The sequence below is a fragment of the Thalassophryne amazonica genome, chromosome 10, assembly GCF_902500255.1.
Source record: "Thalassophryne amazonica chromosome 10, fThaAma1.1, whole genome shotgun sequence".
In the NCBI taxonomy this organism is placed as follows: Eukaryota; Metazoa; Chordata; class Actinopteri; order Batrachoidiformes; family Batrachoididae; genus Thalassophryne; species Thalassophryne amazonica.
The window spans coordinates 103,853,814-103,881,548 of record NC_047112.1 but is presented as its reverse complement, the minus strand read 5'-3'; the positions used below and the strand labels follow the sequence as shown (position 1 = coordinate 103,881,548).

General features: G+C 40.2%; 1 protein-coding gene across 2 annotated transcripts in view; it reads left to right on the top strand.

The window, feature by feature from the left end:
* Positions 1–27,735, top strand: part of inpp5d (inositol polyphosphate-5-phosphatase D) — a 60,542-nt gene that overhangs the window by 16,691 nt on the left and 16,116 nt on the right. For both annotated transcript variants that reach the window (XM_034180677.1, XM_034180676.1), the window contains exons 5-15: positions 2,929–3,069; positions 3,159–3,249; positions 5,400–5,477; positions 5,591–5,668; positions 5,752–5,875; positions 5,972–6,078; positions 6,624–6,726; positions 11,505–11,701; positions 12,788–12,905; positions 13,385–13,481; positions 16,169–16,307. In XM_034180677.1, coding sequence (XP_034036568.1) covers positions 2,929–3,069; positions 3,159–3,249; positions 5,400–5,477; positions 5,591–5,668; positions 5,752–5,875; positions 5,972–6,078; positions 6,624–6,726; positions 11,505–11,701; positions 12,788–12,905; positions 13,385–13,481; positions 16,169–16,307 — 1,273 coding nt within the window. The remainder of the gene's footprint in view (positions 1–2,928; positions 3,070–3,158; positions 3,250–5,399; positions 5,478–5,590; positions 5,669–5,751; positions 5,876–5,971; positions 6,079–6,623; positions 6,727–11,504; positions 11,702–12,787; positions 12,906–13,384; positions 13,482–16,168; positions 16,308–27,735) is intronic.

Below are 27,735 nucleotides of genomic sequence, written 5' to 3'. Positions count from 1 at the left end.
CAAAGTAATCCAAGAAATCTTGTGCTGTAAAAGGAGAGCAACTTACAGGTGGTTGTCCATGAATAAGTGCTGCCACTGTGTCAAACAAGAACTTTTAGTTATGCTTGTTTTTGTTGATCAAAGCAGAGTAATAGGCCCGCATTGTAGCCAGTAGTGCATGCTTATGGTCTATGATAGCATCACGCAGTGCAAGGTGGAATACTTCTAATTTTGAACTACACCATTTCTGTTCTAGTCCTCTAGCCTTATGCTTGAAGTCACGCAAGTAATCACTGAACCAAGGTGACTGTATTTTGGAGGGGCGTGGTTTTAATATAGGTGGCGCAATCATGTCGAGTGTAGTTTTGAGCATTGAGTTTAAATTATCCACAAGACTGTCTACTGATTGGACATTTTCCAAATGTGAAGCTACAATATCAGGCAGTCTTGCTTGGAGTTCAGTTGTAGTTGAGGAGTTGATGCATTGCCGCAGTGATAAATAAGGTTGTTCCACTAAACACGGCAACAAAACTGTAAACCTAATAAGTGAGTGATCAGAGACCAACGATGCAAAAGGCATGATGTCAATATTTGTGAAAGCAATGCCACGTGTGAGACCCAAATCCAGGGTATTTCCACTGATGTGCATCAAATCCTGAATGAAATGCTGAAATCCTAACACATCCACAATTTCCATAAATGATTTGCAGAGGGGATCAGAAAGCTTATTTATATGAATGCTGAAGTCACCAATAATCAGAATCGTATCTGCACTAGTCGACAAGTTAGAGATGAACTCACCAAATTCAGTTAAGAATTCAGAGTATGAGCCAGGGGGCCCATATACAGTGACAAATTAATACAGCTGATTTTTATTCTTCTGACCTTGGCAATACATAGCACTGTGGGCAGAGCAGAGAATCAGATGTTCAAATGAATTATATTTGTGACCCCCAACAGTTAATAAACTAAACCTAGATTTATAAATAAAAGCAACACCCTCTCCTTGCTTCGCATCATGAGGGACGTGACTAAATGTGTACGCCGGTGGGCAGGCCTCATTTAGGGGGAGGACAGCTATAGATTTAAGCCAGGTTTCATATAACCCAATCATATCTAAGTGATGATCCATAATTAGATCATTAATCAGCAAAGATTTTGAGGACAGTGATCATATGTTAATGAGACCCAGACTAAGGAGCTGAGTGGGATGGACAGTTTGACTGTTTGGATTTAGGTGTGGTTCCAGAGTAGCATATATAAGATGCCTGGAAGTAGGATTAGGTTTGGGACATTCCATGCGGGTTGTAGGTAGCAGAAACAAAATATTTGATATTGCTGGAACAGCCAAAGGGCCATCCTCAATTTCAGCATCATCCAATGTTGTAATGGAAGTTGTTTGCATTATGGGCACGTCTGCAGAAACAGTCTCCACTTGACAAATTTCCCTCCTTGCCACATAAACTGCACTATCACCATAGTGGATTTTCTGCAATAATTTCCCCATTAAGCTAACGTATTCCACAGCCACATTTGTCATAAGCCTTGCAGGGTCTCTAATCACCTGCTCCATGGCCTGCTGTAAAGTCCTAATGTTACCCTCCCTGTAGAGGTCTATCTATGTTCACAGACAAGATGGCGGCACCTTCCCCAGTAGGGTGAAGGCCATCCGGTATCAGCCACGGTGGCCCCAGAACGATGGCCAGTTATCAATAAAACTTTTTGGGCAATTAATCATACAACAAGCTATATTATTACAGATATATGTAATACAATGTTCAGAATTAAGCAGTCACTCATACGCATATTAATATTAGCTATTACCAGTGCGTTATATGATATGAGGAACTTCCAAAAGATAACATCGTTTTTAACACATCTGTAAGATTAAATCCATCAGGAATCCCTGCTTAAAGGTGGTCACCTTAGTCAGGTTGTTGGCAACTGTCTGAAAATAAATGTAACCCTTCTAAATAAATAAAAATAAAACATTTTTCTTTGTGTTTAATGGCATATTGCCAACCAGTTTTAGAGGCGCATACCACCACCAATTGTGTTTGAATGTGTATAATCTTGCATTAATTATGTCAAGACAATACTATACAGAACATGAAACAATAAAATGAAAAATAAGTACTTCCAAAAGACTTTATACAAATGTTGGGTAATGACTGAACATTGGAGTGTGCTGCAACTGCAAAAACATTTCTTTTTTTTAGAAGTTATATGACAGAATCCAGCAACTTCAGTAATTAGTTTATCTTCTACATTTAACATGAAAAAAACATTTTATGATGAACAGAAATAGAGGAATAATAAATAAATTTGTTGGTCACATGTCTCATGCTTTTGAGAGATGTCACATTTTCATTTTTGAAAGAGGTTACGTTGGCAGAGGTCGGGGCTTGGTGTGTATCACAAATGTTGATGTAATCTCTCACAATCTACACTGCTAGTGTGGTATAAACCAGACCTATGAAAATTTTAGAATTTTCCTTTAGTTATTATTTTTATTTCTGCGTTAATTTTTGTTTTCAATTCAGTTTCATTGGGGTGGGGACATGTTAATGCATATCCCTGTCTGCAGAGTGTACACGTGTCATGGACTTGTGATATATGTTGTGCCCTTTCCATATCAAAAATACACTGTACTGGAGTTTAGATCAAGATTTTTTGGTCTACAATGCCAACATTTCCTTCTATCAATGCATCTGCACTGCACACCTCTGTTTTGAACACACTTCTACTGGGTATTTATGTAGATGATGTGTATGCTGGGTTTGAAAACCACAACATCGATGAGTGGAAACTAGCAGTACATTGTGCTGTGCACTCTTTTGGTGTAAGAGAGGGCCCATAATCTTACTGGATGAAACGTTTTATTGAAGCTATTACAGGTTTCAAGTGTGATAAATATTATTGATGTGGTCTTGTAATAATTCATTCCAGTCTTTCTGAGGATCATCAAAAGGCTATCCAGGAATACTTCATGTCCTCAATCTGTTTGGATGCTGAACAAGTACAGAATGGTAATCCCAGCCTTCCTGGCCTGAAGAAGCTGACAGCAAATATCTGCAAGAATCTGAACAGGTACACTTACAGCCTGTGTTATTTAAATTGAAAGCTATCACCAAATATAAAGCTGATTTGATCGAGCTCTGATGTTTCTTGTGAGACAGTGAAATTTCCCGCATTCTGCCAACTCTGGAGGTCTTTCGTAGAGTGCTGGACCAAGAGCTGTCCCCAGGCATCGGACAGTTTCCAAAGCAGGTAGGTGGACAACTTATACAAAATTACTGTCTACAGTACAAGACAAAGTGTTTTTTTTCCTCCATTTTTGTGTCCAGTTCATTTAAATTGTTCTGGATATTCAAACAATATTTAATTAAAAACAACAACCTGAATAAAAAAAAATATATATATATATAGTTTTACGAATATTCACATTAATTTATAGAAGCAAAGTTACTGTCCAATACCAACTGGGGCTGTACGAAAAGTATTGACCTTTTAGTTAGTATATCTACACTCTAAAACATTGCAGCTGTGTTTACTTATGTCCACTTGCTACCTCTCTTTAACATAAAGAGCTCTTACAAGTTTTGGATGTTGAACTCAACTTTACAAGTTGAGTTGAGTTGTAAAGTTGAGTTCAACATCCAAAACTTGACCAGCATTGAGATGCTGTTACAAGACCATGAACTAAACACCTCGAGTGTAGCTAAAACTACAACGTTTCTGTTAAGAAGACTAAACCACAGTCCCACCACAGTGACGTCAAAGACCAAGCTCCACTTATCACAAGAGTTTGGTGGCAGTTCTTGCAAAAGAAGCAAATCAACTACTTCGTTTTTTTTTCACGAGTAGTATAAATTTTGGATCATGTTTTTGCTACATGAAATGAGATTATCATTTACAAACTGTAATATGCATTGACAAATGTTGCATTTGTTTTCTGTTCATTTTTTTTTTTAATATCTGGAATCATCTAAAATAAGACAGGCACAAATGTAGAACAAATCAAGACTTATCAAGACAAATCAATCCTGGACAGTATTATTGGCACCCCCATATTTTAAGTGCACAATTAATATATGTTCATAAAAAAAAAGCTAATGATCCAATGTTGCAAAGTCATACTATTGTAAAAAACAAACAAACAAAAAAAAAAGAGGTGAAATGTAGGTATGACAGTTATAGGCAAACTGGTAGATTTACAGTAAATCATCACTTTTACAGCCAGTTTTCTGTAGACAAGTCAAGCATTGATACATGACCATTTCCAAGTCACTGACTGTCAGCATTATACTGCTCGTGGTATCTTACAGTACAAAAAGGATTTTAAAATAAGAAACCAGATCAAATTGAAACTAAAGTCAACCATGTCGCTTCTCACAAAGAGCAGCTGAAATTTCATTTCTTCTTTTTGAGAAAATCCTTTCTTTTACTCCACCACAGAGTTAGTGATATAACAGACAAACGTTCCACTCTGCACAGTTTGTCCAATCACAGCCACAGAAGCCTACAGCTCCTTCATAGTTGTCTGGATGTCTTGGTGCCTCCCCTCACTAGTTTCCTCCTTATGTAGTCACTTGGTTTTTGAGAACTGCCTACTCCCATCCAGAGCTCACAGCAGTTTGTGATGGCATCACAAAAAGTACTTTCATCTATTAGTTGATGATACCATCACGAAATGTTTTAAATTTTTGTGACATATCAAGATATTTGGCATGAGGCGTGGTCAGGCTCAGAGATATGGCTACGGTTAGGGGTAGGGTTAAAAATAGTGAACTAATCTTGACCACGTCACGAAAATGTGATGCATTTCATGACGGTATAATGAAAAATAATACAGTGGGACTGTGCTGCTACTCCAGACGCATTCATTATCTTAATGTTCTTGAATTCATCCCTTGACTTGTCTAAGGAAAAGTGGCTGTAAAACTGATGATTTATTATCTATTCAACATATGCCAATAATAGTATCAGATACCCAATAAACAAATAAATACATTTTATGCCTGTTTTTTATTATTATTATTTCACCATACAAATGCATTTGGTTTTGTTCTTCAAAATTATATGACAAGTTGCATTCATGCATTTATTTTTGAAGATATTTTCTTTTCTGTACTTAAAATATACACCTTTGGTACTGACGCAATACCATAAGTAAACTGGAAATACCTATTTGGACTGCAGCCATTGTTATTTAAACTATCCAATGTCGTGTTTCATGCACAACTCCAAGCCTAATATTTAAGAGGCGGAATACGGTACCATATCAATTGCCACTTCACTTTTGGTTGGCAAAAACTCTGACTAGAACTGTATCACCACAAATACTGTAGTTATGGCCACATTTTACCCTCACACAAAGACAAAAACAATTGTTATTAATATTATTATTTTGTTTTCAGAGTTGTAACGATTCAAGTCCATTTGTGTGCTTTCGGCTTGAGCAACTAACAAAACTGCTCTACTCAATAGAAGATAAGGTACCACAGTCTGAACAATCTCTTTGATTTATACAACATGTTATAATGAGGTGATAATTTTGTGTTAAGTGACATAAAAAACATGCATTTCTGTTTGTTTTTTTTTCTCCCAGGCTAAAAATGTTGTGTTTGAATCTGTTGGATATGACGGACGCCACCGAAAATCTCTCATTCCAGTTGTTACATTTGAGGTGCTTGTGCATTTCATTCAGAATATTTCAACATCTGGTGTCCTTGATCTGACCAACTGATCAGTCTCCTTGTTCAAGTGCAGGTCAAGACAGAATCTCTTGGTATTTCCACAAAAATGTTCCTCAAAGTGGATGTTGAAAGTGGCAAGCTCTTTTTTAAGAAGTCTAAAGAAGGGCCTGAAGATAAATACTATGTGCACAATAAAAGTGAGGAATTGTGTTGTTCTACTTCATGTCAACATGTTACTGTGCTTTTCTGCAACTTCTGCAAAAAAAAAAAAAAAAAATCTCCTTCTTCTTCAGTTCTGCAGCTGGTGAAATCGCAGAAAATGCATGCCAAACTTGTCATTTTGCTGGAGACAGAAAAGGAGAAGATTTTGCGTAAAGAGTTTGTATTTGAAGACACAAAGGTATTAATTTAAACATGTTCCATCAGATATCTGCTGGTAGGGCTGCAGCTCATTTCATATTCACAAAGATTATTTTTGGAAAATGTTATCACATCGGGCAGCACAGTGGCTTAGTGGTTAGCACTGTTGCCTCACAGCGAGAAGGTCGTGGGTTCAATTCCCGTGGTCTTTCTGTGTGGAGTTTGCATGTTCTCCCCGTGTTTGCGTGGGTTTCCTCCGGGTGCTCCGGTTTCCTCCCACATCCGAAGACATGTGGGTTAGGTGGATTGGAGTCTTTAAATTGTCTGTAGGTGTGTGTGTGGGTGTGTCTGTGTTTGTTTGTCTGTTTGTGGCCCTGTGACAGACTGGCATCCTGTCCTGGGTGTACCTCGCCTCGCGCTCTATGACTGCTGGGATAGGCTCCAGCCCCCCGCGACCCTTAATTGGACTAAACGGTTGAAGACGAATGAATGAATGTTATCACAATCACAAACACACAAAATGATGTAAGAGCTTGACTCTTGTGGAATATGTGAATATATATTTGTTTGTTTGTTTTTCTCCAGAAGAGAGAAGGATTTTGTCAGCTGCTTCAGCAAATGAAGAACAAACACTCCGAAAAGCCCGAGCCGGATATGATCACTGTGTTTCTTGGAACTTGGAATATGGGTAATAATGATAGTGTTACTTATCTCAAATGTTAAGACTTTGTGGCAATACGTTTGTTGTTGTTTTTTTTTAGCTCATTAGATCTGAAAGAAAATAATGAATATGTGGTCACAGTGGAGACTCAACTTATAGAGGGTGAATATATCCAAATCTGGGGTATGGTTTTGGAGCTAGACCTCAACACTCAGGCACCTGTATTTGTGGATCACTCACAGAGAAACGTGCCACATAGCCAAGATATCATGGTTAACATTCAATCACAGTGCAACTCTTCATCTTAGGGCCCTGTCCCACTGGGGAGAGGATTAATTGCGCATGAATTGAGTACACAAATTACAGGCATTCATTGTCGTGCGCAACAAAAATGGTAAAAAATGACAAATGTCCCAGTATGAATTACGGATATATTAATAATATATAGCGAATATATGATGAACAATTATGGTTGTATAACGCATGTAGTGAGGAAACGGATCCAATGAATTGCGATTATCAAGGCAGTATTACGAGTGTATTTTTAACGCAGTGCGCATGTGTTGCGCGTGCACTGCATCTGCATTGTGGTCATAAAAGAAGTGCACTCAGGGCGTCGGCATCACTATTCACACCAACAATACAATAATTGTTAAAGTGCACTGACACGAGCCTGCCTTTTACTCTCCATCACGACACATCACAACACAGGTCGTGATGTGTCGTGATGGAGAGTAAACTCGTCTTTAAGGGGTGCAGACAGGACGCCAGAGGGGTGCTGGTGCGTGTTATTATGCAGAGAATTTTGAAATCTTTCACGCACAAATGTTGTGCTATGTGGCGCGATCTAATCTCCAACACATCGTGCAGCTCAAGTGAAGTAAACAAGCAGTAAACAAAGCGAGTGGTGATGTCAGCGAATCGCATCAGAGCGCAGCTCATCTGAAGGATTATAACAAGTTAAATCTGTTAGAAACATAAAAATAAATGCTTTAACAGCTGCACACAAGAAGGAAAAAACACGCAACTGTTTTATCAAGCCTTGACAATGTAAACAAGTCAAATAATTACCTTTTTAGACGGCTCAAAATGCTTTCTGCAGCTTCCTCTGTGATTCAGGAGGTGATTAGAGCTGTTTTCAACAGCCAATTTGCAGAATAAAATGATTAATCTGCCACAAAATAATTATTTTATATACGCAGCGTCCAGTGCAGAGCACGTGGCAGCCGGTAAAACAAAGAACAGCGTCCAGCTGTGAACACAGCGCATCTGATTTGCATCCGCTGCAAATCAGATGCAAAGCAGATGTAACAAAAATGCTTTATTCGTGGCCAATCTGTATGCAGTCACTACAACTTCTTTTAGTTCATGATGTGGACATGAAATATCCATTGTACACACTGTCCCTGTCCGCTGCCAAGCTGCAAATCCCTGTCAGTTGCGGATATCAGCAGATGACGGCGAATATACAGCACATAGATTGAGTATGTATTGTGTATGTATTGAGTATGTATGGAGTATGTAAGGCGGATGTCATCCGCATCCAAAATTTTGTGAGGCTCAAAAATCCTGGAAATGGAAAAACGTGTCTCTGCGGATAACTACGGACGTGTGTGGGTGTCGGCCAACTCATACAAGCATGTTTCACGCATATTGCGGATGTTAGGCGAATATGAGCCAATTTTGTGCGCAAATCAATACACAAATCCTCCTAAACGCCACTGGGACTGGGCTCTTAGATCACACCTGGGAGTCAGAACCCTTTTTAAAGTTGGGGGAGCAATATTGAGTTGGGGAGTCTGTGGGACCAAATTGCACTGTTTTCTAGAAAAATGCAATTTGGTGCATTCCTGTGCATTTTAACAGACATATACCCCAATGTTAACTTGACTACAAATTAGGGTTAGGGTTAGCAATACAAGAACTATAGTCACAGAAAAATATCTAATTTAACACAACTTTCCAAAATAAGTAATTAAATAAAGGTAAATGTAATAATTGGCTTATCAGTGTGTAATTCCCTTTGTGAAGGAAAAAAATACATCATACAATATTCTACAATCAATCAAAACATTAAAGAGAACAGATTACCCATCTTATAGTCAGTGTCATTCAGTATCAATATTAATAACAAACAGGCTTTTGGAATATTACTTCCTTAACCTATATCTTGTAGGTTAAGGAATTACTGTACTGTCTTATAAGGTAATATAAAATTATGTCATACTAAAAATGACATATTTCATAACCCTGTATTTGAAAGAAGGTAATTCCTGTTATTTCTTAACAATATTAGACTGAATAAATCAATGCAATATATTTTTTTGTTAAAACAAAAAAAAGGAAAAAGGTTCATTCATATTATATACTCTCTACATACATACCATAATAGACTTATTCTGTGTACTTTGTAATTCTCTGTATTATTGTATAGTTTGTATAGTCATCTTCTATCTGTCCCTCAACTACAAAGATACACCATTTATTAGAAAACCCCAATATTAGCTCAACAACAACAACAAAACAAATACACAAAACAGGAAAAAAAAAATGTTGTAAAGATTCAATTACATTTTAGTTAAATCATTTGCTTGTAAAATGGCTCCATAAGGTCACCTTTACTAACATACTCATTATTGCTTGGACAAGATGAGGAACCAACACCTGGACCAGCACCTGCTGCTTTGTCTGAAACTAAAGGCCATGGGGTTCATAATGTTAATATTACATTCTGATAATACATTTTTTTTAAACTGTAAAACGTTTAACCTATTTGTGTGTGTGCATGAGTTTTTGTAGGCAGGTGTGTGTGCAACTGGACTGTGGTCATATTATATCCCACGGAAAATAGGCAGGCTAATGCATGCATTTTCTGTCCTTGTAATAAAACAGAGTTTTCCAAATCTACGCTTATATAATGAAAGAAACAGCGCTAAATGCACGCAGTTATTTTTAGCATTTGGGTAATTAATTTGCCATAAATGCACTAACTGCTGTCTCAAAGTGCTCATGTGCAAGAAATAGCTTGATCTTTGCCAACCGCCTAAGATGATAAAACTCCTGGCGACCCCTATATGTTATTGGAATTGAATAACAGTTTTACTGTGTTGGTTTCTCATAATTTTGACCATTTCCAGCCCTAGGAGGTAAAAATCTGTAGGCCATTTCCCCAATGCTCTCACTGAGAATTCCACAATCTTCATATTTCCCATGCAATCAATACCCCAGCTTAATAGAAGATAGTCCAGCTTGGGACTCCGACGAGGGTGGTCACATCTCCTCCACTCTCCCTTATCTCTGTTTTCTGCTTTAACCTTCAAGTCCCTACTTCACCAGATTGTGAATTCCTCAAATTATATTGGATTCTGGATCTATTGGACTACTATTGGATTAACCATGGAATTGATCAGCTGGTCTCTGAATGCTATTGACACCATTTTTTCTACAAGGAGGTCAGGACCGGGGATCCTACCTGCCCAGATGGAACGTATCCTCCGGGCTATGTTATCGACTCCTGGAGTTCCTGGCGTGTGGCATGTTTGGCGCCTTTCTCCGTTGAGGACGTGGAGGATTTATTAATTTTTGGTCTTATGCTAGCAGGGCTGGTACTTTTTGGCTTATGTGCTGCCCTGATCTACTGGAAAATTGGCAAGATGGCAGCATCAAGAAGCACGGCTCCTCGCTTGTCCATCATGATTAATGAGGCTGGCAAGGCAGTACATTCTCAGACTGCGATGACCCTTGACCTCAGGCACAAATTGGATGACATCTTGGAGCAGATGCGTGCCTTGCAGTTGAAGATTTCAGAGGCAGGTGAATATTTTTAATCCATAATTGGGAATATTCTTAATTCCTAATTGGGATTTGGTTGTTCAAGTGGAACTGTTAAAAAGTGTTTTTCACTGCTCAAACCACAACACTACAGGCTTATCAAGCCTGAAGGTCAAACTGCCCGACTGTTTTCCCTCCAGAGGAATTTCTTCAGCCTGGGGATCATTTGGCTATATCAACTCACAAAGACAATAAACTGCTTTTCACAGGACTGAAGCATGCTCCATCCCCCCCCCACCCCCACCCCTCCCATCCCCCATCAACACTCCCCACACCGGTGCCTGCTCACGTCACTCCTTTCCCCTTCTGCGGGGGTGGTGCAGTTTTAGCTGCAGCCCCCGTTACTCCCCTCAAGCTGACGGTGGCACATCTCAGGGTTGCTGTGTGACCTTCACCCACTTGCCTCAATTCGGATAACGGACTTCTTCAAACTTAGTGCACATAAACAATGTCAAATGTGTACGTGCTGTCCTTAATTCTGATGTGTGCCATTATTACGGTAAACAAGTAATAATTGTGGACTAATTGCTGTCTGAGGTAACTGGAGTGTAAACATAATGTCTCCACTGTGAGATCAATAAAGTATATCTCATTACACTATGGGTTTGCAGTGAGCAACTTTCTCATTTGCCATAACAATGTATCATGGAATTAGATCAAGGATCACAACAGAACTGGCCTTTGTGGACACCAAGTCAAGAAACTGGCTGGTTGGTAGCAACTGGCCAGCTCTGCCTTATTAGCAAGGTCATAAATCCTACAGGTGTTGTATAGTAACAAGTGATTAGGTAATTTTTGTTTTTGTTTTTTTTGTGTGTGTGTGTTTTTTAATGGGAAAGGTGAATAACGGTGGATACCTGTGCCATGCCCAGGTGCTACCAGAAGTTCATGTAGATCCCTGTAAATGACTTGTGCTGACTTTGTGGGTACAATTAAAGACTTCATAGCATAACAGCTTCTCCACAAACCCACAGGAAATGCCAGCCCTCCTCACGACATCAAGTCCTGGTTTCAATGTAAAGGTCAAGGCAAGACAAGTGACGACACTGCAGATCAAATCCCACATGACATTTATGTCATCGGGACACAGGAGGATCCATTAGGAGAGAGAGAGTGGACAGAAACAGTGAAAGGTGTCCTGAGGAACATCACGAATATCAGCTTTAAACAAGTAAGTTCCGTGTCAGGGTTCAGCGAGCTTTAAAACATCTAAAACACTCAGCCACATTTCCACAACATCCACAAAAACTGGGAGGATGCAGTAAGAACCTGTACAGCCAATTAGAAATGCAGTAGAAACCGTTAAAAGTGAGGTGTATTCTCCATAAACGTGGAGGGCATATTCAATCTCTGAACATGTTCAAAAAATAGACGAGGACATGGTCAGGATGCAGTATGACCTAAATAAGGTTGCAGTAACAACTGCACTGGCATAACAACATAATTAAACCATTGATATAGTACATGTGTGAGTCAGACAGACTCCCCCAGCGGCAGGCTGTTGGCTGCTTTGCAAGTGAAATGTACCAGTCCATGGTGCTGAAACAACAACGACAGACAAAAAATAAATAAATAACCCCTTCACCTCCACAAATAAATCAAGGTTCACTTTAAAGCATGCGCCGTTGCACATCCGGCGCATACTTGAGTGGGGAGTTAATTAATTTAAAAGTAATTAGAGAGTAATTTTGGCAGGAAAGCTGTTTTTCTGACTGTATTTTATTGTTGAACCTATAAGGGGTGATTGAGACATTTTGAGCCTGACCCACAAAAGTAGGATGTGGTTCTCCATCTTTTGCTGCCATCATTTCTTAACATTGCACCCAGTAAGTTAAAACGTCACACTTTCTGGAGAAACGTTGTTCTGAGTCAAGCTCAAAACTTCTCAGTCACCCCTCATACATGTGGTCACAAGAAATCTTGGAGAATGAATGGAAATGTGCGGCATGTGGAGCAGTACTGATAAGGATGGGACAGACGCAGTGAGAATGTGGAACGTGCACATACGATGTGATTTTTCATAATAAGAATGGTGTAAGAATCAGTTGCATTCGGTAAACGCTTGGTAAGAAATTAGTGGGAACGTGTGAGAACTTAACGGGGATGTAATTACGACTTCAAAATGGTACATTTCTCCATTTGAACCACATACCCGCTGGCTTCAGCAACATGTTCAGGACACAGTGCAGTTTTCATGGTGTTTGCATGAGTAGTTTTGGAGCCTTAATACATTATCTGCTGTACATCCAACATCCAGGTGGCCATCCACACACTGTGGAACACGCGTATTCTGGTTCTAGCAAAACCTGTGCACGAAAACAGGATCTCCCATGTTTTCTCAGACAGCGTGAAGACAGGAATTGCCAACACTCTGGGTAAGCAGCTCTACTTGTTCACATGCCATGTTTGTGACATAAAAGAAATGACTTGTGAAAAATAGTTATTTCTACCTGGTTCTTTTTATGTAAAATTCTGCCCTTACCAAAAACCAAACCATTGTATTCCTCATTTTGAGTTTATTCAAGGTCATGTTAGAAACCAGGCCTGGGACCCTCACAGACAGTGTCCATCTTTTGAAAGGCCCCCTAAATGAGTCATACAACACTTTTTATACGTTGTGGGTGTTAACATGGGTGTGGTTTAGTCTCACATTTCTAATGTTACTGGCTCTCACCAACAGGGGGAGCTCTCCCTGTATCAGAAACTTGGACAGATGATAGAGTAAAACTTAACATATTTCTCAGAACTTCCAAACAAATAACACAAATACTTAATAGCTAACATAAAACAAAGAGTTAGCACAGATATTATCTAACAATATCCATCTGTACTCACAGTGATGTTTCTTTTGCAGGAAACAAAGGAGCCGTTGGCGTGTCTTTCATGTTTAATGGTACGTCCTTTGGCTTTGTCAACAGTCACTTGACCTCTGGAAGTGAGAAGAAGCTCAGGTGAGGACTCAGCCTGCAATTTTAGTTACACACAGGCTAACCTGGTTACTCTAGGACAGGGGTGGCCAAGTTCGGTCCTCGAGAGCCACCTTCCTGACACTCTTAGTTGTCTCCCTGCTCCAACACACCTGAGTCCAATGAAAGGCTCATTAAAAGTCTGCTAACAAGTCTTTCATTGGATTCAGGTGTGTTGGAGCAGGGAGACAACTAAGAGTGTCAGGAAGGTGGCTCTCGAGGACCGAACTTGGCCACCCCTGGTATAGGAGTAACACAAATTAAGGTGTGTTCACAATGAAGCCCAAACCATACAAGAAATCTCATTACAGAGCAGCTTCAGGCTTTGTCCCCCAGACATTAAAAAATACACACACACACACACACACACACACAGTTCAGTGACATGTTCAAGTCCAAGTTCAGGTCGGTGACAAACACTGTAAAAATGAAACACATGTAGGCCAGATAAACACAATGTCATGGTTTTGGCCTGATCAGGGCGTTGAGCCCATTTTGCCCCCTTTCTGTTGTTCTTTTCAGCTTTGATTTATTAGTATTTATTGTCATCATGATTTATTCTGTTATGTTTTACGTGTCACTTTGTTTTCTCTGTTACTACTTACTTTTGCTCTAATTCTCTGCAGTCAGTTGTGTTTACAATCATTGTTCATTTGGTTCTCGCTTGGTTATTTTTCTATTTGTGTTGCTGTAGTATGTATGCTCCATGTTTCCTGATTTGTTCTCATAATTGTTCTTGTCTTAGTTATGTGATATTCTGTTTTCTCCTGTTCATTATCCCGCTATTCCTCACATCCAGCTTATTATGTTCACATCAGTGCACCTGCCCCATGTCTTTGTCTCTCACCTTGTTTATGGCTGCTTTGTGTTTTCGTTCACTCCCGCTCTTGCACCAGCTCACGTGTCTTTGTGTATTACATCACTTCAGTTTGTGCACTCCCCTCCTCACAATCCTGACTGCTAGCCACGCCCCCTTCCCCGATTGTGTACCTCGTTGACACTCACCTGTCCCTTGTTTCACACTAGTCCACATGCATTTAAACCGCACAGTCCTTCACTTTCCCACCAGATTGTTGTCTCATACACTTTCCAGCGCCATTCACAGTCCTGATTTTGTCTTGCCGTGTTACAAATCCTGCTCTGTTGTTCGACCGTGCCTCTTGCCTCTTGCCTCTTGCCTCCTTCCAGATGTCATTGTTAGCTCGTGCCTCAGAACCCTGCTCATTTGTGACTGCATCTCAGCCTGACCCTGCTTGTACCTCTGCCGCGCTGACTGATTACATGTGTACCAAACCTGATGCTGGAATAAAGACCATAATTTCCTCCTCACATAAGTCTAGTCTGGGAGTCTATATTGCAGGTCCAGCTGCTCCTGCTGATGGGCTGCTGCCCGCCCTGACACATAAACACAACAACTTTACTCAAGCACTCGATTTAATAAAACCACAGCACAATTTTGTAAACTGACAGTTCAATTTCATAAAACAAGAGTGTGATTAAGTAAAGCGAGCACGTGATTTTGTAAAATGAGTTCACAATTTAGGAAAATGTACGATATAATAAAATGAGTGCACCATTTTAGACTAGATTAGATTTATTGGTCCCCATGGGGAAATTTGTCTTCACTGACTGTACAATACATTGTAAATAACAGACGAACAGCACAGTAGACAGAACAGCACATCAGAGGACAGACAGCAACAATATCACAGTACAGCATCACAAGATACACAGCACAGACATCTACAGTAACGCTGACAGCAACAGTGGCAAGCAACAGTACAATGGCAGATTTACTGCACACTCATTTACTAAAATGAGTGTGCAGTTTAATAAAACAAGTGCACGATTTACTTAAGTGAGTACGCAATTTAGTAAAATGAGTGCACAATGTACTTAACTGAGTGCACGATTTAGTAAAGTGAGCACACAGTTTTGTAAAACGAGTCCACAATTTAGGAAAATGAGCGTGCAATTTAATAAAACAAGTGCATGATTTACTTAAATGAGTGCACGATTTAGTAAAATGAGTGCTCGATTTAGCAAAGTGAGTGTTTTCTTAACCCCCCCCCCCCCCAAAAAAAAAACATGACCCATGACCCCCTCGGGGGCTCCATAGATATCATATTCCAACTTAAAAGTATGTCTCAAACTGTTTCCAAACACCAAACTCTGACAGATAGTGGCATGTTTGTATGTTTTCATTAACTCACATTGTAAGCAAATCTAAAAATTTGAATTTGAATCACCTGTTTTGTGTACGGTTGGCCATTTTACAATCGATCAGATTGTATTTGGTAACATGCTGTTGCCATGGTAAGCAGATATTGGTTTTGGACATTTGGAAAGTTAGGTGATCTGCAATATTTGTTTATTTATTTGTTTTTAATTGATTAAGTGGTCCTTGGTCTGAGAAAGTTTGGGAAACAATTCAGTCATGATTGAAATTGTCCCCTGTATTGTTGTTCTTTTAAAAATGTCCTAGATCCTCCTCAAAATGTAAAGATATGGATTCAAATAATGATTTATTTTTTTGTGTAAATTCATCAAAATTTGCAAACTTCCCTCAACAGTCCTCTGCTTATTCATTAAAATTAAATGTAAATATAAAGGTTTGTAAGTCATACATAGTGTATTATTTTAAAGGATACTAACTGTTACTGTCTTTTCAGACGTAATCATAATTATATCAACATCCTGCGGTTTCTGAACTTGGGAGACAAGAAGCTGAATCCATTTGACATTACGCATCGGTTCACACACCTCTTCTGGCTGGGAGATTTGAACTACAGGATTGAATTCCCTTCCACAGTAAGTTATAAAAATATAATTATGAACCAGTTTGCAAGGTGTATGCTTGGTATGAAACTTTAATGCTCAATGATAATAAATCTCAGTAAGTGCATGTTAAGTAGGAAAAATATGACGTGTTAGGATTTATGTTGCATTATTTCTCGATCGATCGATAGATAGATAGATAGATAGATAGATAGATAGATAGATAGATAGATAGATAGATAGATAGATAGATAGATAGATAGATAGATAGATAGATAGATAGATAGATAGATAGATAGATAGATAGATAGATAGATAGATAGATAGATAGATAGATAGATAGATAGATAGATAGATATAAAAAGAGATAGAGATAGGTATAGATAGAGATATAGAGATAGTTATAGATATATATATATATATAGAGAGAGAGAGAGAGAGAGAGAGAGAGAGAGAGAGAGAGAGAGAGAGAGAGAGAGAGAGAGAGAGAGAGAGATACAATGAAGAAAATAAGTATTTGACCACCCTGCGGTTTTGCAAGTTCTCCCACTTAGAAATCATGGAGGGGTCTGAAATTTTGATCTTAGGTGCATGTCCACTGTGAGAGACACAATCTAAAAAAATAAAAAATCCGGAAATCACAAAGTATGCTTTTTTACTAATTTATCTGTATGTTACTGCTGCAAATAAGTATTTGAACACCTGTGAAAATCAATGTTAATATTTGGTACAGTAGCCTTTGTTTGCAATTACAGAGGTCAAATGTTTTCCTGTAGTTTTTCAGCAGGTTTGCACACACTGCAGCAGGGATTTTGGTCCACTCCTCCATACAGATCTTCTCTAGATCTTTCAGATTTGGAGTTTTTCTATTGAGTTCAGGTCTAGAGACTGGCCAGGCCACTCCAGGACCTTGAAATGCTTCTTATGGAGCCCCTCCTTAGTTGCCCTGGTTATGTGTTTGGGGTCATTGTCATGCTGGAAGACCCAGCCATGACCCATCTTCAATGCTCTTACTAAGGGAAGGAGGTTGTTTGCCAAAATTTCGCAATACATGACCCCATCCATCCTCCCTTCAATACGGTGCAGTTGTCCTGTCCCCTTTGCAGAAGAGCACCCCCAGAGTATGATGTTTCCACCCCCATGCTTCACGGTTGGGATGGTTTTCTTGGGGTTGTTCTCATCCTCTAAACATGGTAAGTGGAATTGATTCCAAAACGCTCTATTCTGGTCTCATCTGACCACATGACTTTCTCCCATGCCTCCTCTGGATCATCCAGATGGTCACTGGTGAACTTCAAATGGGCCTGGACATGTGCGGCTTGAGCAGGGGGACCTTGCTGCCCTGCAGGATTTTAAACCATGACAGCATCATGTGTTACTAATGTAATCTTTGTGACTGTGGTCCCAGCTCTCTTCAGGTCATTGACCAGGTCCTCCTGTGTAGTTCTGAGCTTTCTCAGAATCATCCTTACCCCATAAACTCAGATCTTGCATGGAATCCCAGACCGAGGGAGATTGACAGTCATCTTGTGTTTCTTCCACTTTCTAATAAATAATCATAACAGTTGTTGTATTCTACCAAGCTGCTTGTCTGTTATCCTGTAGTCCATCTCAACCTTGTGCAGGTCTTCAATTTTGTCCCTGGTGTCCTTAGACAGCTCTTTGGTCTTGGCTATGGTGGACAGGTTGGAGTGTGATTGATTGGGTGTGTGAACAGGTGTCTTTTATACAGGTAACAAGTTGAAACAGGTGCAATTAATACAGGTAAAGAGTGCAGAATAAGAGGGCTTCTTAAAGAAAAATTAACAGGTCTGTGACAGCCAGAATTCTTGCTAGTTGGTAGGTGTTCAAATACTTATTTGAAGCAGTAACACAAAAATAAATGATTAAAAAATAATACATTGTGATTTCCAGATTTTTTTTTTTTTAGATTATGTCTAAATTCCTCTATTTATGAATTAGATAGATAAATAGGAGGATTATTTCCTCTAGGGTGGACTATTGTAATTCATTATTATCAGGTTGTCCTAAAAGTTCCCTGAAAAGCCTTCAGTTAATTCAAAATGCTGCAGCTAGAGTACTAACGGGGACTAGAAGGAGAGAGCATATTTCACCCATACTGGCCTCTCTTCATTGGCTTCCTGTTAATTCTAGAATAGAATTTAAAATTCTTCTTCTTACTTATAAGGTTTTGAATAATCAGGTCCCATCTTATCTTAGGGACCTCATAGTACCATATCACCCCAATAGAGCGCTTCGCTCTCAGACTGCAGGCTTACTTGTAGTTCCTAGGGTTTGTAAGAGTAGAATGGGAGGCAGAGCCTTCAGCTTTCAGGCTCCTCTCCTGTGGAACCAGCTCCCAATTCAGATCAGGGAGACAGACACCCTCTCTACTTTTAAGATTAGGCTTAAAACTTTCCTTTTTGCTAAAGCTTATAGTTAGGGCTGGATCAGGTGACCCTGAACCATCCCTTAGTTATGCTGCTATAGACTTAGACTGCTGGGGGGTTCCCATGATGCACTGAGTGTTTCTTTCTCTTTTTGCTTTGTATGCACCACTTTGCATTTAATCATTAGTGATTGATCTCTGCTCCCCTCCACAGCATGTCTTTTTCCTGGTTCTCTCCCTCAGCCCCAACCAGTCCCAGCAGAAGACTGCCCCTCCCTAATCCTGGTTCTGCTGGAGGTTTCTTCCTGTTAAAAGGGAGTTTTTCCTTCCCACTGTCGCCAAGTGCTTGCTCACAGGGGGTCGTTTTGACCGTTGGGGTTTTTTACGTAATTATTGTATGGCCTTGCCTTACAATATAAAGCGCCTTGGGGCAACTGTTTGTTGTGATTTGGCGCTATATAAATAAAATTGATTGATTGATTGATTGATGTCTCTCACAGCGGATATGCACCTAAGCTGAAAATTTCAAACCCCTCCATGATTTCTAAGTGGGAGAACTTGCAAAACCACAGGGTGCTCAAATACTTATTTTCCTCACTGTAGATAGATAGATAGATAGATAGATAGATAGATAGATAGATAGATAGATAGATAGATAGATAGATAGATAGATAGATAGATAGATAGATAGATAGATAGATAGATAGATAGATAGATATAGAGATAGATAGAGATAGATAGAGATAGATTTAGAGATAGATGGCGATATAGATATAGAGATAGATATAGAGATAGATATAGAGATCAATAGAGATACAGAGATAGATATAGACAAATATAGAGATAGAGAGAGATAGATATAGAGATCGATAGAGATAGAGAGAGAGAGAGAGAGAGAGAGAGAGAGAGAGAGAGAGAGAGAGAATGATAGTTAGAGATAGATAGATAGATAGATAGATAGATAGATAGATAGATAGATAGATAGATAGATAGATAGATAGATAGATAGATAGATAGATAGATAGATAGATAGATAGATAGATAGATATAGACAAATATAGAGATATATAGAGATATATAGAGATAGATAGATAGATAGATATAGATATAGAGATAGATATTGATAGATATAGACAAATATAGAGATAGATAGATAGATAGATAGAGAGAGAGAGAGAGAGAGAGAGAGAGAGAGAGAGAGAGATAGATAGATAGATAGATAGATAGATAGATAGATAGATAGATAGATAGATAGATAGATAGATAGATAGATAGAGCAGTGTTATTTGGAAGAATAATAGTTACATTGCACAAAATCAGTTTTAAGCTGTTAAACAGTTTAAAAATGGGCACAGGTTTAATTTTTCATGTCTTCAGCATCTTCAAATCTACACCTGTGCTCTGTAAGCCAAAACCACTGAGTTACTCAGCCACACAGGTTGTTGAGGACACATGGACTGTTTGGCCACTTAAACCCACAGGCTCTGCGTGCGGCTGTAGTGAGAAGCAGTTCTTTCGTTTTCAAGTTTTTTCACGCCTGTCGGTTGCGTCATTCGCCTGTGGGCAGGCTTTGAGTGAGCACTGGTTCACCCCCCTCATCGGATTTTTATTGTTTAGGAATGGCGGAGCAACTGTCGCTTTGTTCCATGAAAATTATTTCAGAAACTCTGCCAGACAGCCAGATTGGAAACTATCTGGAAGATTCAGATGGCTTTCGGTGAAGATTCTATCGGTATCACACGGATTAAGGACCATTAAAACTGGATTAAAAACGGCCCACGGCGGCAGAGGGCGCACCGCGCCCCGAGCGGCCATCGACAGGCTGGAACGAGCAGATCACTTCCAAATTTAAGGCTCTGTTGATGCAGGACATCGTGTGACTAGCAGAGAAGTTTCACAAGAGGTTGGGATCAGGACTTTATCGGCACATTCCACTGTTAAAGGAGATTCTGTAATGAAAGACATGCGGACGGATTCGCGCATTGAGACACAGCCGCTCATGGCGTGGGACAAACAACACCTCCGTGTTGGAAGTCTCACAGGACAAGTTGGAACATGCCCAGCTGTTAAACAATTTCTCGGATACTCACTCGACTGAAAAGCCACCGAAAGCTGTCTGAATCTTCTGAATGGTTTCCAACACGGAGGTGTTTTTTTGTTGAGCACGTCACCTCCGTGCCGACGTGTGAAATCCTCTGCACGTCTTTCATTACAAAATCTCCTGTAACAGTGGAATGTGCCGCAAAAGTGCTATGTCCAGCTCTCTTGCCATTTCTGTGGTAGTCACACGATGTCCCGGATAAACACAGCGTTCAGTTTAGAAATGATCTGGTCGTTCCAGCCTGTCGATGGCCGCTCGGTGCGCCGCGTGCCCTCCACCGCTGTGGGTCGTCTTTAAAAAGGTTTTAACACTCCTTAATCCATGTGACGCCGACAGAATCTCCACCAAAATCCATCTGAATCTTTCGAATGGTTTCCAACTGGCTGTCTCTAACAGTTTCTGAAAAAAAATTCGTGGAGCAAAGCGGCAGCCTCTCAGCCATTTCACTGACAATAAAAATCCGACGAGGGGGGTGGACCAGTGCTCACTCAAAGCCTGCCCATAGGCGAATGACGCAACCGACAGGCGTGAAAAAACTCACGCATGTGCACGAAGGAGAATCTTCGCCCGCTCAGCCGTGCAGCTCTGCGGCGGACTACGAGTCCCAAGCCAGTGCGCGCAGCACTGCTGAACACCCGCTCAATCATGAACAAGACGTTTGTCTTAAATTACTTAATTTCCTCCCAGAAATTGGATCTGTTCATGCTCACGGAGACCTGGCTAAAGCCAGGTGACAACAGTGCTTTCTTTGAGCTCCTCCCCTCTGGTTACTCTTTCCTGAGTACGCCCCGTACAACGAGCCGTGGAGGCGGGCTTGCCACTGTGTACAAACAGAGCATCAGCTGTTGGCCCATTCCCTCTAAAGTCTACAGTAGTTTTGAAGTGCAATAATTTCTGCTTCAACTGTCACGTCCCATACTGGGTGCTGTAGTTTATCGTCCTCCCAAATACAACAAGGATTTCATCTCTGAAATGTCAGATTTTCTCTCAGAAATAATACCAATTTATGACAGTTTTTTCATTTGTGGGGATTTTAACATTCATGTCTGTTGTCCTTCCAGTCAGCTGACAAATGAGTTTAAAAGCCTTTTGGCCTCTTTAGATCTGACTCAGTTTGTAAATGCTCCCACACATCAGCGCGGCCATACATTGGACCTAGTTATCTCCTACGGTCTCCCATTGTCTGTCTCTGAAATATGTGACACCTGTATCTCTGACCATTTCCCCATTATATTTAATTCCACTGTCTGTCCCCCAGCAACTAAAACACTTGCCCCTGCCTATGGCCGCCGTACCATCACTTCAGACACAGTTAAAAAATTCATTGCAGCCTTTGTGAACATATACATGTTGAACCAACTTCCCAATCCCCGGACGAATTCCTTGCCTCATTCTATTCCACCTGTTCTGGAATTCTGGACACCATTGCGCCTGTCAAATTTAAATCCACCAAACCTACACCAGACCCCTGGTTGAATGACACCACCCGGGTTCTGCGGAGGCGTTGTAGGCAGGCTGAACGCAGGTGGAAAAAAGACAGACTGCATGTATCACTGGAGATGCTTAGGGACTCCTTCTCTGATTACCAACATGCAGTAAAGGAGGCAAAGTGCAAATATCTTTCCAACATAATCTCTACCAGCTGCAACTGTCCCCGTGCATTATTCAATACAATTCAATCAGTCGTAAATCCTACAGATAAAAATTTCAATAACTCAACCACGTCAACTTGTGAAGACTTTCTTCAATTCTTCGTGGACAAAGTGGCATCTGTCAGACAAAGTATAAAACCAAACCACCATATCCCTACTTTGTCAAGCTCACCTCCCTCTGTTGTCTCCAGTTCCAGTGTCCTCAAAGAGTTTGTGCCAGTGTCTCTCTCTCAGCTCTCGGAGGTTGTTCAGAAGTTGAGACCTATCACCTGTCCCCTGGACATAATTCTACCAAAGATGCTGAAACAAATTTTTGACACAGTAGGACCAAGGCTTGTTTTATTTTTCAACAACTGCCTAAGATCTGGGACTGTTCCGGCTGTTTTCAAACAGGCTGTGGTCAGACCACTGCTTAAAAAATCAAACCTTGATCCAGGAGTACTGTCAAACTTCAGACCAGTGTCCCACTTGGCTTTTCTCTCTAAAATTCTAGAGAAGCTTGTTTTTAATCAGTTGCTGTCTTTTCTGGACCAGAATCAGATTTTTGATAAATTTCAGTCAGGTTTTCGTACACGCCACAGTACTGAGTCCGCACTGTTGAGAGTCAAAAATGACATCCTGTTGTCCCTGGACTCAAAGAGACCTGTACTGTTGGTAATGCTTGATCTCACTGCAGCATTCGATACAGTGGACCACTCCATCCTCCTGAACCGTCTAGCCCAGCAGGTGGGCTTTCAGGGTCCCGTGCTGCAGTGGTTCAAGTCCTATTTAATGGACAGGCACTTCTCTGTTTTCATCAATGGCCACTCCTCTTCTACAGCCCGACTGTCTTCTGGTGTCCCGGAAGGCTCCATTTTGGGCCCAGTTCTGTTCTCTCTTTACATGCTGCCTCTGGGTTCAATCATCTCTAGCCATAATGTGTCTTTTCATATGTACGCCGATGATCTTCAAATCTATCTACCAGTCTCACCAGATTCTCCAGATGCATTTCAGACCATCAACACCTGTATGGATGACATCAAGCACTGGCTCACACAGAATTTCCTGAGTCTAAATGAATCCAAAATGGAATTCTGTCTATTTGGCACCACAAGCCCACTTGCCGCTGTCTCAAATGGTCACTCACTTCCTCACCATAACACCGTAATCAGAAACTTGGGAGTTCACTTGGACACTGGCCTAAATCTCCATAAACAAATTGACTCTGTTGTTAAGACAAGCTTCTTTCAGCTCCGCATTCTCACAAGAGTGAAACCCATACTCAGTTGTTGTGACCTGGAGAAAGCAATCCACGCATTCATCAGCTCACGCTTGGACTACTGCAATGCTTTGTACATTGGACTCAGTCACACATCTTTACACAGATTACAACTGGTACAGAATGCTGCTGCCCGGCTCCTCACAAATTCTCGTAAACATCACCATATCACACCTGTTCTGCGCTCTCTCCACTGGCTGCCAGTGCAATACAGGATCCAATACAAACTTCTCCTGTTTGTTTTCTGCTCCATCCACAGCTTTGCACCTGCGTATCTATGTGAGATTCTGACTCTTCACCAGCCCAGCAGATTTCTACGATCTGCACAGCTCTACTTGTTGGAGCAGCCCAGGTCTTGAAGCAAACAGTGGGGTGATCGTGCTTTCGCAGTAGCAGGTCCTAAACTATGGAACTCGCTGCCCCTTGACTTGCGTGCCATCTCGGATCTGCCCCTTTTTAAAACAAAACTCAAAACGTATTTGTTTAGATGTGCTTTTAGACTTGGGAATAAAATGAATCTGTGATCCTCTTTTTAACTATATTTTAAATGCGATTTTTATATGTACAGCGCTTTGGTCAACTTAGGTTGTTGTAAGGCACTTAACAAATAAAATTTGATTGATTGATTGATTGAAGGTTCAAGCTTATCTGATGCAAGCGCACATGATTCAAATCCATATAGTTTTTGAAAAAAAATAAAAAGGTCAGATAGTTTTCTCACAGACCTCGTATATGTTACTGAGTAAAATGTAAGCAGAGATCAGTATCAATAAGATGTTATCTGTATATGTATTAATACCAAAACTAATTGACACTGATCAGTACTATTCTAAATCCTTTCAAAACCCTTCAGAGCCCTTTCTTGAGAGTAGAGTATGGTCTGGTCTACAACACAATGTGCAAGAGCATTTGGGGCACATTGAACACCTTTTTGTAATTCAAAAAACAATCTGAGGGCAAAATAGTGCACTGGTGGCAAAGAGGTTGCATTTGTCCCAGATTGAAAGGTTGGATCTAAAGAGGTTGAATTAGTGGTGGGGCAGGGTTTGGCTGGAGCCAACCCCAGCAGTCACAGGGTGAGAGGTGGGGTACACCATGGTGGACAGGACACCAGACTGTCGCAAGGCCACATATAAACAGACAAACACATTCACACTTGTATGGACGCCTATGGTCAAATTTATAGCCACCAAATCACCTACGCTGTATGTTTTAGGAAGGGAGAGAAAGCCAGAGCATCCAGAGGGAACCCTTGCAAATATGCAAACTCCATACAGAAAGGATCAGGCGGCAAGCGATCCCAGGATCTTCTTGCCATGAGGCAACCATGCTAACGACAAAGCCCCCCATGTGCTCATTATTTAAGAATTCCTACCATAGTCCTGCAAAACTTGGTCACTGGTTTAAAAAAAAAAGTCTATGAAATGTGTCACTTGTACCAGTGAGTGAGAATATCACATAGAAAAACTGGCTGCAGTTCGCGGCGCTTTCACCTCCTCAAGTTCTCTCACAATTGTGGCACGTTAAATAAAGCCCATTAACTCCTGCTCATGGACCGATCAGTAGTGAGAGGACATGTCCATGTCCAGTATAACTCCTCACAGATAGATCACCAGCGAGAGAGATCCACCGTCCATGCCTCATGGAAAGATTGCGCACGTACAATGCAACTCTACATAGGCCCGGTGTGAAAGGGGCTTACATGTGCCCGGTCGCCCATACCAAAAACCACATCTGAGAGATCACTTTCTCCACTTTCCGACCAGAGTTCCACACGAAGTTCTGTGAATCAAACTCTCAATTATGCAAATGAGGACAAAGCTGATGGTGAGTCTCCATGAACTTAATGCATCTATTTATATTTGTAACTTCATATATTAAAATGTTCAATGCAAGGTGCTGTCAGGCAGGTGTTGTCAGGTGTACGGCAATGGAAAAAAAGCCACACATGCACATGCCCACAAGAAAAATCCAGACTGAATGTGCACGGTAAAATGGTCACAGGAGACAGAGAGTGTAAAAGGATTCACATAATATTTACCTCGTTTTGTCCATGGTGCCAGCTTGTTAGTTAGTTAATGCTCATGAGTTACCATTGTCCTCGCAATCATAATCGGGGTGCAGGTTACTTTAGCAGCTGTTTCGTGACATGTGCAAGTCCAATGCATCAGATATCGCGTCAACCTGATACGTGCTTTCGGTGATAGCTCGTCCCATCTGTCTGTGTCTCCACTGCAGTGAAGAACCACCGCTCGCAGTGACAGTAAGCATGTAATGGTAGGGAACGCTAGCAAGCAAACTTTAAATTGTAATGTTAGATCCAAGGCAACATAAAAAATTTTGCAGCATTCCAATTCCAATTATACTCAGTCTTAATTGAAGATGGAGGGTCGTAGTTAAATGTTAATACTTGAGTTTGATTAATATTAATTTTATAACCAGAAATTAACCCAAATTCCTCTCGCAATTTCATGTTTGGGGAGTGTCTGTGTAGGTTGTGTTCTATTTATCAATAAATAACCTTACTTGTGTTACTCGCCTTGAGGCAACTTTGTTGTGATTCGGCGTTATGTAAATGAAAATAAATTGAAATACATAAATTGAAACTGAAATAAATCATCAGCAAATAGGCTAGTTTTTGCTCCGCGGATGTAATTTTTACCCCCTTTAAATTTCACTTCTGCCTAATCAATTGACTCTTGGGTTCTATAAACAAGGCAATGAGGAGTGGCGACCCTTATCTCGTTCCTCTTTCCAGAATGAATGAATTGGTTAAATCTCTACTGATTTTAATTCTAGCCATTGGTTTGTTGTACAGTGCTGCAAATGTGTCAATTATAGTTGTATGAAAGCCAAATTTTGATAGTACGTCATATAAAAATGACCACTTCACTGAATCAAATGCTTCCAGTCTTTGTTGTGTGATCTGTTTCATAACATGTAGTGTTTTTTTAATGTTATCTTGGGTATGTCTGTGTCTGACAAAGCCAGTCTGGTCCAAGTGTATTAATACTGGTAATATCAAATCTATTCTTTTAGATAAAATGGAGGTGAATAGTTTATAGTTATTATTTGAAGGCTTACAGGATGATAGTTCCCACACTCTAATTTATCTTTCCCTGCCTCCTTAGGTATGATAGAAATCATTACCTCCCTCCATGACCGGGGGGTGATTTGTTTTCCAAAACCCAGTTGAACGATTTTAAAAATGTTGCAATTACTACATCTTACATTGTTTTGTACCATTCTGTGGGAAAACCATCTGTCCCCAGAGACTTCCCTCCTTTCATCCTCCTGATTGCTGGTTGAATTTCTTCTTTTGTTATTACCTCCACCAAGGAGGTTATGTTTTCGGCCGCATTTGTTTGTTTGTTTGTCTGTCTTTCAGCAGGATAACTCAAAATGTTTTGAATAGATTTTGATGAAATTTTGTGGAGTGGTTGGAAATGACAAGAGGAACAAGTGATTAAATTTTAGTGGTGATCCGGATCACGATCTGGATCCTGACGCTAACGCGATAGCATGTCTATGGCATCTTCAATGTTAAAAGTTAGCATTAAGCAGTTGCAGCTGTCATCACGTTCAGGTGCATTTGTTTTCAAATTGTAATACTTCTTAAATTTATTATCTCCGCCAAGGAGGTTATGTTTTTGGTGACGTTTGTTTGTTTGTCTGTCTGTTTGTCAGCAGGATAACTCAAAACGTTTTGAACGGATTTTGATGAAATTTTGTGGAGTGGTTGGAAATGACAAGAGGAACGAGTGATTAAATTTTAGTGGTGATCCAGATCACGATCCGGATCCAGGAATTTTTTAAAGGATTCTTCACCATTGCGGGATGGGGGGAATTTTGACATTCTAGTTTCTAACTCCACAAAAACAAGGCAGAAAGGCTTGAAAAAAATTAGCGTGTAACATAGTCAAATGTTCTATCAAACAACAAAGTTTGGTGATGATTTCAAAGCGCATGTTAAACAAATATGTAAGACTGCTTTTTTGCATTTACGCAATATCTCTAAAATTAGAAAGGTCTTGTCTCAGAGTGATGCTGAAAAACTAATT